This window comes from Vanessa cardui, chromosome 21 (assembly GCF_905220365.1).
Source record: "Vanessa cardui chromosome 21, ilVanCard2.1, whole genome shotgun sequence".
NCBI lineage: Eukaryota > Metazoa > Arthropoda > Insecta > Lepidoptera > Nymphalidae > Vanessa > Vanessa cardui.
Window position 1 is genome coordinate 12492883 of NC_061143.1, and position 12006 is coordinate 12504888.

Here is a 12006-nt window from a genome sequence, read left to right on the forward strand (position 1 = left end):
GCAATGAAATAAGTGTTTTGATGACATTTATTATTAAAACCAATTTATTATTTAAATCTTAGCTAATAATATATCAGTTGAACAGAGATAAACAGTAGTCTCCCCTTGCTTTAACATTCATAGATATTTTATTGGCTAAATATAATGCATCTTAGTCAGTGCATGTGCTCACTGCCATTTCCATTATTTTACAATTTTACCTAACTAGTGATATTGCATGTAAAGATTATACAATAAACAAAAACCTGTACCACAAAACCCAATCCAAAATATGACAGACATTGAGAGGCACACACATTTTCATTTCTCTAAGGCCTAAGATCTATAATATAAATAAATTGTTTATTTTCGATGAAACAAAAATTACAAGTATCGGACGTAGCAAGAACATTGTTTTGTCACAGCACAAAATATAATTTAAAAGATAAGTATCAATTTACTTTTAAATAAAAGGTTACTATTATTGCTACATCAGTAGCAACTTCGATGGAAATAAAAGGGTTTTGAAGTTGCTTTTCTAAATTCACTGTGAAGGAGGGGGCTGGTTGTCACCAGGGCCCGGCGGACGCATCTGACGTCGCAACTGCTCCACTAAGTCAGGATTTGCCGATTGCATGTGTTGTGCGAGTGCTTGGCCTGCTTCTAACAGGGCATTCATTCCTCCACCACCAGCAGCAGCACCATTAGCGGGGTTGGGAGTGGTAGTAGTCATCAAACCAGATATAAGATTCTGCATATTTGGATCGGCAAGCATTTCCGTTGCCATATTTAACAGGGCTGTATTTTGTAGCAAGCCGCCAAGATCAAGTCTGCGATCGCCGCGCTGAGCCAAACGTTCCTCGGCGAGTTTCAAATTTTGTTTATAAGATTCATTATCGGGTTCAAGTTGAGCCGCTCGAGCAAATGCAGCGCGAGCTTCCGCGTGGCGGTCCATCGCTGTGAGAGCTATTCCCAGGCGGCCGTGCGCTTTGCCATAGTTCGGTTGCAGGGCTAACGCTGCCATGCAATCTGCGACCGCAGACTCGTGCTCTCCTAGCTTAAAGTGTGCGGCGGCTCGATTACAGAAGAACACTGAATTCTGTGGGTCCAGTTCGATGGCACGCGAGTATTTTTCGAGAGCCTCCCGGTGACGTTCCGACTTCATGAGTTCATTTCCTTCGTTCTTCAACTTCTCGGCCTCGGCGCGGTCGACACGCGGCGCCCCACCGCGCTGTTGTCTGACCAGTTGAAGCAGATCCACGCCTCGTGAGAGTTCCTCAGGAGATAATTCAAACGCCGTCTCGATGCATTGTACTCCGACTTCCACGCTCTCACGGGAATCAACGCTCAGAGTGTCACTGTCCAGTTGTTGTTTAAGGAAATTCACTATACTAGCAGCTACTATTTTTATTTCTGACATTTTGTACGTTCTTCAATGCAACTATTATTCGAATATCAATAATTATAATTTCCGCTTAATATTTTTCACTATCGGCCTGACTAATTGACAAGTCATTTGACAGACACAATGACAGTAGATTAAAAATTATATTATACACGTTGGGCCAAAATATAGCAGATGTTGGGCCTGGTTACTGCGTTGCAAAAATAATACATTAAAATTTAATTCATTAATTTTCAACACCAACTAATATTCGGTTTAAAAAAATCACATCCTATTATTGTACTATTTCACCACTTATGAAAGGATTAGAATCAATGTAGATAAATACTAAACAATGCACTTTATTTTTAGCTACTCAGCTTTGTTTTCAAGTTAAAATAGAAAATAATTGAATTATTTGGGTGACTTGATAATTTCATATATATTCCATATTAATCATACTGTAACAATACAACTCTTTCTACTGATCATTAAAGTCAGGAACAGATTAAAATTAAAAATGAATGTCTGAAAATGTTAGCGGCGAACGCTATTGTTTGTCATTTAAAGCATGCAAAAAACATCTTAGCGGTTGGAGAACTAGTACTAGCAATCAATAAAAAAATTACGCAAATCGCATCTGTACACGTCCTTTAATGCCTTGGCCAAAGACGTTGGTCCAACGTGTAGTGGAACATGCAATCTAAAGCCCATTACACAATGAAAGAAATACGGTATAAGAGATAAGGAATAAGAAATAGCACAGCAACCAAAACACAATAGGCGATAGGCTACAATATTCAACCAATAACAGCGGTTGAATACCTCCTACTAGTTACGTGTTGCTGTAGTTTTATGATACTTCGATGAAAAAATGGCCTGCGATTGGCTGGCTATAAGAAATAAATTCCCTCCGCGACGAAATTTTATTCTTAGTTCTTATTCCTTATTTTTAAATTATGAATTGATTAACGGTGCTACCATCATTGGATTCCGCTATTCCTTATTATTTTCATTGTGCTTAAGTATAAACCGTTTATTTCTCATAATTAATTTCTATAGTAGAATTTTTAGTCTATTGTGTATCGTATGTGCTGGTTACGACGTTGCACTATAATAAAAAAATGAGCCGTATTGTTTAAATATATTTGATATTTTAATACCTATGTTAAGGAAATTTAAGTTTAATTATAATTATAAAATAAGTCCTTGTTTTTATTTTGTATATTTTATTCAATCATAGATTTTAAGATAAGTTTAGGAGGTGAAACAATATTGCTGCACAATGAAGAGATCGAGAAGAATGGTGGTCAATCACCAAATTTACAATTATATTAATAATATACTGCTAAACAGAAAAAAAGAATAAAATGTATCAAATGTATTACTAAAAATCTCAAATAGTGAAATTGTTGTCTATTAAATGGAAAATGTTGCTACTCAACTACCGCTTACAAAATTCTAACCTGCAACGGATTTCCTTTTAGGTCGGAGTGTTTCTTCTCGAACTGGTGGTACATTATTTCTTTACAGTAGCCGAGTACATATATACCTACTCTATAATAAACAAAAAATTGTGTCATTTAGTCTTTTGGGGTCGTTGATTCAAAATTATCGGTCAGTATAAATTATGTATTTATTTAAATAAGTATAAGCTTTTTTTGCTTTAAACGTAGCACTGCAGTCCCCGCTACTCGGCGTCGGCCAGCTCGTCCCAGTGCGGGTGCGAGGGCGGCGTGGTGTGCAGCAGGCTGGGCCAGTCGGCGAGGCGGCGCGCGCGCGCGAACGCGTCGCGGGCCAGCGCGCGCGCGCCGCCGTCCGCCGCGCCGCACAGCGCGCCGCCCAGCCACGCCGCCGAGTTGTCGTGCGCCGGCGCCGTGTGGAACTTGAACTTCGCGATGCGCAGCCGCTCCCTGCGACACAGAACGATCCGTCAGCTCGAGCTCCGGGGCCGTGCGCACGCGCGCCCGGCGCGCTCCCCTCGAGCACCTGTAGGGCGGCAGGGTGACCAGGTGCCGCAGCTCCTGCGCGAGGCGCGCCTTCAGGCCGGGCAGCGCGGCCGAGCCCCCCGTCACGAGGATGTTCTCGGCGAGCTCGCGGCGCGCGTCGATGGGGCAGAGCGCGATGCACTGCAGCACGGCGTCCGGCAGCGACGCCAGCTCGTTGTCGCGCGCGAACAGCGGCTCGGCGGCCAGCTCGCGCGCCGCGCCGCTCACGGTCAGCGAGCGCTCGGCCAGCGCGTAGGGCGCGGCGCGGGCCGCCGGCGCGCCGCCCTCCGCCAGCTGCAGCGCGCGCGCGCGCCCCGCCACGAAGCACGCGCGCACTGCGGCACGGAAACGGCGCTATAGTGTACGGCCACACGGCACACGCGGCACACGCGGCGGCGGCGGGCCCCGGGCCGCACCTTTGATGTCCTCGAGCACGTGTTCGGGCAGGTGCAGCTCGGCGCCGTTGTCGCGGTCGAGGAGCCTCGCCAGCTCGTCGTGTATGGCGCGCGCGCCGAGCGGCTGCGACTGTATCGCCTGCAGCACCGGACAGCCGTGCACGACTGCGGAAGTAAACGACAGTCGGTTCAACGGTCCTGTCACTTTCGCGTTTATAATATAAAGTCGAACCGCCGCTTTATTTTATCAATCGGTAACGAGCGGGTCGGCGCTGCGAGTCACCTGCGACCACCTCGGCGTCGCGGGCGCCCAGCGACACGACGAGCACGACGGGCGCGCCGAGCGTGAGCGCGCACATGCGCGCGCTGTCCGCCCACATGACGCCCGACACCTGCCGCACGCACACTACTGTCAACCCGCACCCGACTGGCTATTGTCGTAGCTTTGTTTCACACAGAACAACATTTAGTATATGATTGCCAACTTGCTGGCATTGCTGTTCTAAGTAAAACTCAATTAAAAAAAATTTATACATTGAACATTTAAAAATTATAAGCATATTATGTGTAACTTTATTTTATTAAAAAGTAAAAAGAAATATGTACCTCGTAATGTAGAAAAAGTACTTTAGCGAGTGTCTCCCGGAACATAGTTGGAGAGAGTAAGGATTCCACAACTACTACTTTTCTCTCCTTAGGATTGACCAGCACATGCCTGAAACATGACAACCATTATTTATAAGTTAATTGTATTGAAATTTATTAAGGTTTTTATTTTAATCATCTAAACATCAAGTATATTATGTAGATTAAAGCCTGACTTATATTTATATCTTTAAACTTAGTAAATATAAAGCATTCTATGATAAGCAATGTGGGTGTCGATAAATAATTGTCTGACCTGAAGTACAGCAAGTGCAGCATGTGCACGAGGTTGTCATACAACTCTTCCTCATTATTGTAGTCGTACACTCTCTTGAACCTCCTCTCAGAGGTACACCAGTATTCCGATGGAATGATACAACGGGGTGCTGCTTCACCGGTGAAACCAAATCTGGTTGAATTGAAAGTTGTTGTTTAGCTATTCTATGATTGTTTATAGTTTATTTTGTCTGTAGTTTAAGTTACAGTAGCTGTATTATCTATCTTTATTGTAGATGTTCATTATTAAGTAAAATTTTCACATCAAAAATGCTATATTTCCAAATTGCTATTTATCTAGGTGCTTAGATCCCAAACTATAACTTTTGCTGTTGTATTGACTAATTTTACATGCGTGTTATGTTTAAATGCTACCCAAAAATATTGAGTTTCATGCAAAGTAACTTGGCAGGTGGAATGAGTCATCTTCATAACTTTACAGTTATGGTTAGCTGAGCCTGTATTAGTGTACATTATTATAATAATATTGTTAATGTATATTCTTCTGAATCATCGTTTACTTACTTAGTATAATCTGTTCCCAAATCTAGGACTACAGCTTGCTTTTCTTGAATTAAGGCAATGCCTTCGTATAATGCCATTTTTGTAGGAAAACTATATTACATTTCTAAGTCTGAGTATCTTTTTGTTTTAATCTATAACATTAAAAAATATTTACTAAATATCCCATAGGATTTTATTTTTTTCAAATTTAAACGATTTTGTATTTTGTTCAGTAAAGTTGTCAATTTTCATTTGATTCGAATATAAAATTGACAATGACATATTAGCTGTTTGACATTCAGATAACCAAAAGATATAATGTATGACCAAGAGGAAAATGTAAATTATATAGTTAATGTTGCAAGCACGAAGGTATTCATTTCAATAAAGTAAATTAGAAAATATCTTATTCTAACAGAGTAAATAAAATACTTTTCAAATAAAGTACAAACTTCATATTAAACCCATATTTTTATGAAAAAAAAATAAAGTTAATCTGCAGATTGTCAAAATTTTCAGTTGGATACATTTTAAATATTATTTGTCGACACGAAACTTATTATATATCAATCATATTTTTGTATTATACATAACATTTTAGATATCATACTGTTATTAACAGGTATGTATGAAAAAAAATCCAAGAAATCTTTTCTTGAACTTTTTAAAATAATAATAATTAAACATTGTTCGTAGGGGGATCAGTTATCGTATTTAGGGATGAATCTAACACGAAGAGTCTTCCAAGTAGCTCATGTACAAAGGCTTGATACATTGGAATTCAAAAAACTACATAATGAAAGCAGAATACAAGTAAATTCTCCTACGCCTAAAGCCCGACTTCCACGTGTAGCGACCAAGTACTCTAAACGGCATTGTTGTATGGGATGTGTGGTGAAACTTCTGGATTCATTTCTAAATAATTATTCATGAATAAAATAATAAAAAAATATGTTTACTACAAATCTCTTATCTCTTTTTAAATTCATTAATAATATGAAGAAAATATGAGAAACGAATAAGGTTTCTCACGCTGAGCGAAGGTAGTTCATTCAGGTTTGCTTTAAAAATCTCAGAACCGTTTATACTAGATTCTTGTCCCACAAGTTGTACAAGAATTACATTTACTTGTCGATCGCAGCAGCACCAGTATAAACCATTCATGGACCCCATCAAATATGAATAAATAACAATCAAAATTAGTCCAACTGTTTAGGATTAAAGTTTTATACGTTTAGATTTATCTAGTGTTAACAAGTGGAACATTGTAAACCAGCTGTTGTGGCATATAATAAAAACTCTCCATAATGTATTAAATACTGATTTATTTACCTATACTTTATTGTTTGTACTTTGTATAATGTATAATGTATTATTTATAATTTCGTTATTCGTCATGTTATTAAATTAACAGTAATTTAACTCACTAGTTCGTCAACTGACTTCCGACTATTTTTATAATGAGATAGTACGCGCCAGAAGGGACGCCATTCTGTTTTTTTAAATATACCTGTACAACGTTACGGTGCACTAGTATATAAAATTGAGAGTGTATTAATTGATAAATTGTGTTTTATTTTCTTAAAACCCACAAGTGTTCACTCTAGTTATAAAGATTGTGTAGGTTACGTATCTTTCGAAAGGTTATGAGCGTTATGAGCTGTATTTTAGCTGTACCCACTTATTTATGAGATTTAAAATATCTTGCTATATTATAATTATATTATAATGTTCCCATAATATGGAACGACTAGCCTAAAGCGAAGCGGTATGTGGTGGTATAGTGTAGTAGCAATTTTAGAATTACTGATAATACCTAAACATAAACAAACAGTTTCATCGGTCTTAATAGATGAACTTACTCTACTGGTGGGTTGAAACTACACTGTTGGTATAATAACTCAGTTATACCGTTGCTTGAGGTCCCGGAGTCTAAAACGGAGTGTACGTTTTTTGTACATTTATAAGTTTATATAGTGTTCAGTGGCAACGTTAGACCTTAGGAACGTCAACTTTGATTCATCCTACTTTTTGAAATTAAACTTCTTTAGAAGTATTGACTCAATTAAAAATAAACACACTAAAATAGTGTGTTTCACTTCTGCCCTGTGAGCACACAAACACTTATACATACACACGCACACATACATAAATAAAACAATCAATAATAGTTTCAAATTTGTATAATTTTAATACTAGTTCCCGAAACCGTTTTTCTTTCAAGATTATTTTTTTCAGTACCAAATCGTTTTGTATGCTTTTATAGTTATGTACAGGTGTTCAATAAATAAACATACATGAAAACAAAAATAACTATTTACTAATCATTTATTTTACACAAATTCCGCTATAATACATATTTACAAACGTAAAAACGAATCGAGATTGTCACATTGTAAAAAAAGCTTGAGCAAGACGGCTCTGCCGCCTCAAATCTACCTACACTAGTTAGTTGAGACTCGGCCGCGGCGCACTCTCTACTTAAGTGCACACAAAAACCAACTTCAGTATATAAGGTAATGTTCTACTGCAGCTTACAGCGAAACGCTTAGATAGATACAAAGGCTTCCAATTATGAGCGCAAACATTCCGATCCGCCTGGCTACTAAACTAAATACTTGTATTAGGTAGGATGAAGTTTGGTTGACCGGACAAATCCAACTGTTTACTGCCCTCTAAAATGGAAGCTTGTCTGAGGACTCTTCGCAACCCAAGGGTGTTAAGCCACATAAATAAATACAGGTCAATTTGCTTCGACGCCAATAAGAAGCGAATTCTCTCAGACATCTCCACTACCAGTATTAATATACCCTCTACCTCAATCTTAAAAATATATTGCCATGATAAGTTGTCTACTGAGTTTAAAAACCAATTTAATTTTGAGAAAACAACTTGATGAAAACGTGCGTGATAAATGAACATGATTTTATTATTATTTAGAGAGACAACAAAATAACACTAATAAATATTTATTTTAGGCATATTAACCAAATAAAAACGAGTAGTACACAACTCTCTCTAGATGTGTTTTCCTATTAAATAAATGAGACATAAATACCGCCCGCAACGAAAACCTGCGAATAATAAATTACACGCCGTATTGACTTAAATATTGCTGACGACCATCGAAACGAATGCGCTATTTATGTCTCAAGTTTGAATGCGGCCGCAATTGTCAGACAATCTATTTTTATCTTTCCATCGATACAGTCGTAACGAAGGAAAGCACCCCAAAATGGGTTTCTCTTTTTCTTTTCGTGTTCAGTCAAGTAGCGAGAGTGTTCGCCGCGGTAACACTCTGTGGTCGACTTAGCGACTCGTATCGCGACGGGAATGGTATTCGTCGTGGAGCCAATCTGAGGATCGATTCCACACGAGCCCATCCGAGCCGCGATACGAGAGCGCGATGACCGAAGCCTCTCGATATTATACTAAACGCAAACGCGTTAAATGATGGAGGTGATCAATCGCGCCTTGAAGTTGACTATCCTCTCGGAGGTTTGCGCGATACGAAGGATGAGGTCCTGGATGAGGTTGGCGATGCCTCGGTTGGCGATGATGAAGAGACGTGTGATGGGGCCGGGGACACCCTCGGTTAGGTTGTCGCCCTTCGGGCCGCCGTTGTCTTCACCTTCCGCTGCGCCGGCGTCGCCTGACGACGATCCAGACGATGAACCCGCTACGAGCTGGAATTTCGACGTTGTAATATTATTCTATGTTGCAAAGTGTGATATTATATATTTTAGTTGTATTTCTACAGTACATTACATAATATTCTGTAGAAATATAAGTAAAACTATGTAATATAACTAAAAAATATATACAATAGAAAACTGCAAGTTTTCACAACAATATTGTACAATTAATGTTCTATATTAAAAAAAAATATAAATATGTTATGTTATCACGAAATATAATAAAATTAATAAGTACTATCGACTAACGACTATGCGACATAAAATGATTATTATTATAATATTGTGATGTGATGTTAGGACATAAAGCAGAAATAGAAAGAAGGAAAGTAGAAGGGATGGAGGGGGATGTTAGACTATAAGTAATCTGCTTCGCTACATATAGTGACAATAAATAAAACTACAAAAGCATTTTCATCGGTCAAAATCACGAGAACAGCAACAGCATCTAGTATTACAAGAATCTACTGCGGTCCGTCTAAAGTCTACAGTGAGAGAGCTACGTAAGTGCGGCCATGTGTACTTGTGGAACGTCGTTAGGGTCCAGGGTGGCGGAGTGGGAGGCGGTCAGACCCACGTTGAGGGAATCGGTGCCCGCGAAAAGTCGGAACGCGGATCCTGCAGCGCGCGCCACTACTTCTGCAGGACGCTGGAACACCAATTCTTCTCACTTGCTAAACGTCTCCCACGAACTCTTTCTCAATTCTCGATTATTTGTAAACACTATACCTACCCTTGTCATCTTTAACAATCAATGGTAACGTCACCGATATCCTTCAGATATTTAGTCTGTCATTTGAAACCGTTATATTACTATTGTCACAAAAATGCGCAGGATGGTGCATAAGTAGTAAGAGAAAATTAGATAAAGTAATGGTTAAAGAAAAGAGAAGATTGAGAGAAGAGAGTTAATTGTTTTTAAGATCATCCAATACATACTCTGACGATGTCAAATAAGAAGTTGCCGGAGCCGCCTCCTCCTGCGTTCGAGCTTGATCCTCCGAAGTTAAGGAATCTAGAAAAATGTAATGTAATATTAGAATTTGCGCACAAGATTGTGAACAATCACCGTCAGACACGCATTGAATACGCTCAAGATCTCGATTCCAAGCAGCGACTCGTGGACGGGTAGTTTAATTAGATCAGACAACTGATTTATCGCATGCCGGCGTTACAATAGAAGTTACGTGAACCAATACGTGTTATTCTAGTGTCGATAAAAAGACCATAATTTCGTGCGAATTGAAAAGTTTGCAAAAACAAACTGTTCTCTCGATGTATTGTTTGCCAACGTAGTTGCAATATCGTGAAGGGGCAACGGACTTGCAATAGCTTACTCGGAAATATTTGTCAATTTGTTAAACCTTTTGTATTTTTAATTTTAACGAAATATATTGCAAATTGTTCTTTAGAAACATTTATCCTACTGTATATTTATATAAATCATTTTTAAAGTGTCAAAGAGTCACGATGACCTATTAATCATTATGCAAGGAGCCGGTATAACTTTAAGTTTACCTTTTGTTTCTGTTTTCTTCGCTGTCGTCAGCATCGTCCAACGTGATCTCGTCAATCGAGGCTGAGTTGGTCTGCGCAGCGGTCTGCTGGTCGTCACTGGCTGCCTGATCCCCACCGAAGGCAACGCGTACTTCGGCCTGCTGGGACTCGGCTCCCGAAAGAAGTTGGTTCTCGTCGGCGATTGCATTCTGTAATATACCAAATAATATTACCGGATTGCTTTGATAAGTTCACTGTGATCATGAATGGCGGTGGCTGAAGATGGAGTGACGATGAAGTGACGATGACGATGAGGGCGTGCGGTCTGCGCGCGCCCGCTCTGCCGTCTTCCTGGCAGGCTGATAGTGCGCGAAAGTGCGACGCTCATACCGGCAGGAAGAATAGCGCCCGCTTGCGTCTGTCTGGCGCCGCCGTGGTGGTAGACGAGACAGTGTCGTCGTCGTCGTCGTCGTCATCGTCGTCTTCATCGTCCAGATCGATGGTGCCACCACCGCTGTTGCTACGACCGCCATTGCGGTTGCCTAGGAAGGCCCGAAGCACCACTGGCCCGAATACCTTCAGCACCATGCTGGTGATCTCCTGTACCTTCTGTTCGATAATCTAGAACAGACGCCACCCTTAGCGAACCTCTACCGCTGCTCTACAATTTACATTGCGCAGAAGCGTTACAGTTAAGCTCGGCGGGTGTATCACTTTATAATTACGTTATTAGTACAAGCATAATTTAAAAATGATAGATCATCGTTATGAATGTGGCACAAAACGCGCTTTAAGCAAAAGACAGAAACGTCGACTTTTAGATTACATAAAATACAATCAATGATGAGTTACTTACTTTCAACCAACTACCTGAGTATAATGACAATTCAGCCTGCGCTACGCGACCGATGTAAACTATAAAGTTTTTGATGAAAACAAGCTTTACACGCCACTAGTGACTCTCAGCGCATATGAAAGAGCTATATGATTGCCAGACAGTCCAATCACAATTACATCGTTTGGCGATTGGCTTTACATAGCAGAAAACATATAGAATTATGTAAGTAAGTATATAAAATGGATCCTTAAAGTGCAACTATAACAGCTTACATAATTAGACAAAGTTGGAAATTTTACCTGCGTCAGAGTGGGGAACAGTTGCCTCAAAATGCCAATAGTGCGCTTGTTGCGCTCGCTGAGCTCAGAGCCGGGGGCGCCGAGGTTCAGCGTGGCGAGCGTTTCCTGTTATATAGGAACGATTCAGTTCTTTGATTACTTGAAACATAGAAATATTATCACGCGAATAAGCTGGAAACTATCTTATGATTTGACCACGTCCTTAATCATTTTAAAAATATTACAGTACTCATATTGAGTTTATTTCAAATGTTTAATTTTGAAGGTCATAACATTAAAATAAATTACCTTAAGTTAAAAAAAACGTCGAAAATATAATAAAAATATATTATGCAAATGTGTCCAAGTTAGGTAATTTCGTGATTCTGTCAGGCACATTGTTGCGTTCTCGGTGCCTGCACAACGGGGGCGTGTGCGCCGCAACCCGCGCTTAATTACATTACACGGAATTTGCTTAAGATAAACGCGCGTTTGAGCTCCACGAGCTCTTGCTTGTAGGTTTCATT

At 39.9% G+C, this 12006-nt stretch overlaps 3 protein-coding genes across 4 annotated transcripts in view; all 3 read right to left on the reverse strand.

Moving 5' to 3' along the window:
- Nucleotides 1-15: 15 nt before the first annotated feature.
- On the reverse strand, nt 16-1513 carry LOC124538959 (small glutamine-rich tetratricopeptide repeat-containing protein beta-like). The gene has a single exon (XM_047116246.1). It carries the CDS (start codon nt 1397-1399, stop codon nt 524-526), a length of 876 nt encoding a protein of 291 aa, XP_046972202.1. The 5' UTR covers nt 1400-1513; the 3' UTR covers nt 16-523.
- Nucleotides 1514-2982: 1469 nt separating this feature from the next.
- Nucleotides 2983-5477, reverse strand: LOC124538984 (actin-related protein 10). 2 transcript variants are annotated; one of them, XM_047116279.1, is made up of 7 exons: nt 5193-5477; nt 4648-4800; nt 4353-4461; nt 4030-4138; nt 3768-3911; nt 3353-3686; nt 2983-3276 (listed from the first exon to the last, which is right to left on the reverse strand). In XM_047116279.1, the coding sequence occupies exons 1-7, from the start codon at nt 5267-5269 to the stop codon at nt 3054-3056; spliced, it is 1149 nt and encodes a 382-aa protein (XP_046972235.1). In that variant the 5' UTR covers nt 5270-5477; the 3' UTR covers nt 2983-3053. The 2 variants fall into 2 exon arrangements, with proteins under 2 accessions (XP_046972235.1, XP_046972234.1); XM_047116278.1 differs by having other exon boundaries at nt 3353-3705.
- A 1859-nt stretch (nt 5478-7336) lies between these two features.
- Nucleotides 7337-12006, reverse strand: part of LOC124538746 — a 28683-nt gene continuing 24013 nt past the window's right edge. The window contains exons 3-7 of the mRNA XM_047115925.1: nt 11501-11605; nt 10754-10984; nt 10385-10572; nt 9806-9881; nt 7337-8857 (exon numbers count right to left, since the gene is read on the reverse strand). Coding sequence (XP_046971881.1) covers nt 8618-8857; nt 9806-9881; nt 10385-10572; nt 10754-10984; nt 11501-11605 — 840 coding nt within the window. The 3' untranslated portion in view covers nt 7337-8617. The remainder of the gene's footprint in view (nt 8858-9805; nt 9882-10384; nt 10573-10753; nt 10985-11500; nt 11606-12006) is intronic.

What these genes read in the sequence shown, in the direction of transcription:
- LOC124538959 (XM_047116246.1), bottom strand. Translation starts at nt 1,399, where the DNA reads ATGTCAGAAATAAAAATAGTAGCTGCTAGTATAGTGAATTTCCTTAAA.
- LOC124538984 (XM_047116278.1), bottom strand. Translation starts at nt 5,269, where the DNA reads ATGGCATTATACGAAGGCATTGCCTTAATTCAAGAAAAGCAAGCTGTA. An exon ending in TTGGGAACAGATTATACTAA is followed by an intron (nt 4,801 to 5,192) that starts GTAAGTAAACGA and finishes CAATTCAACCAG; the next exon opens with ATTTGGTTTCACCGGTGAAG. An exon ending in CGTGCTCGAGGACATCAAAG is followed by an intron (nt 3,706 to 3,767) that starts GTGCGGCCCGGG and finishes CGTACACTATAG; the next exon opens with CGCCGTTTCCGTGCCGCAGT.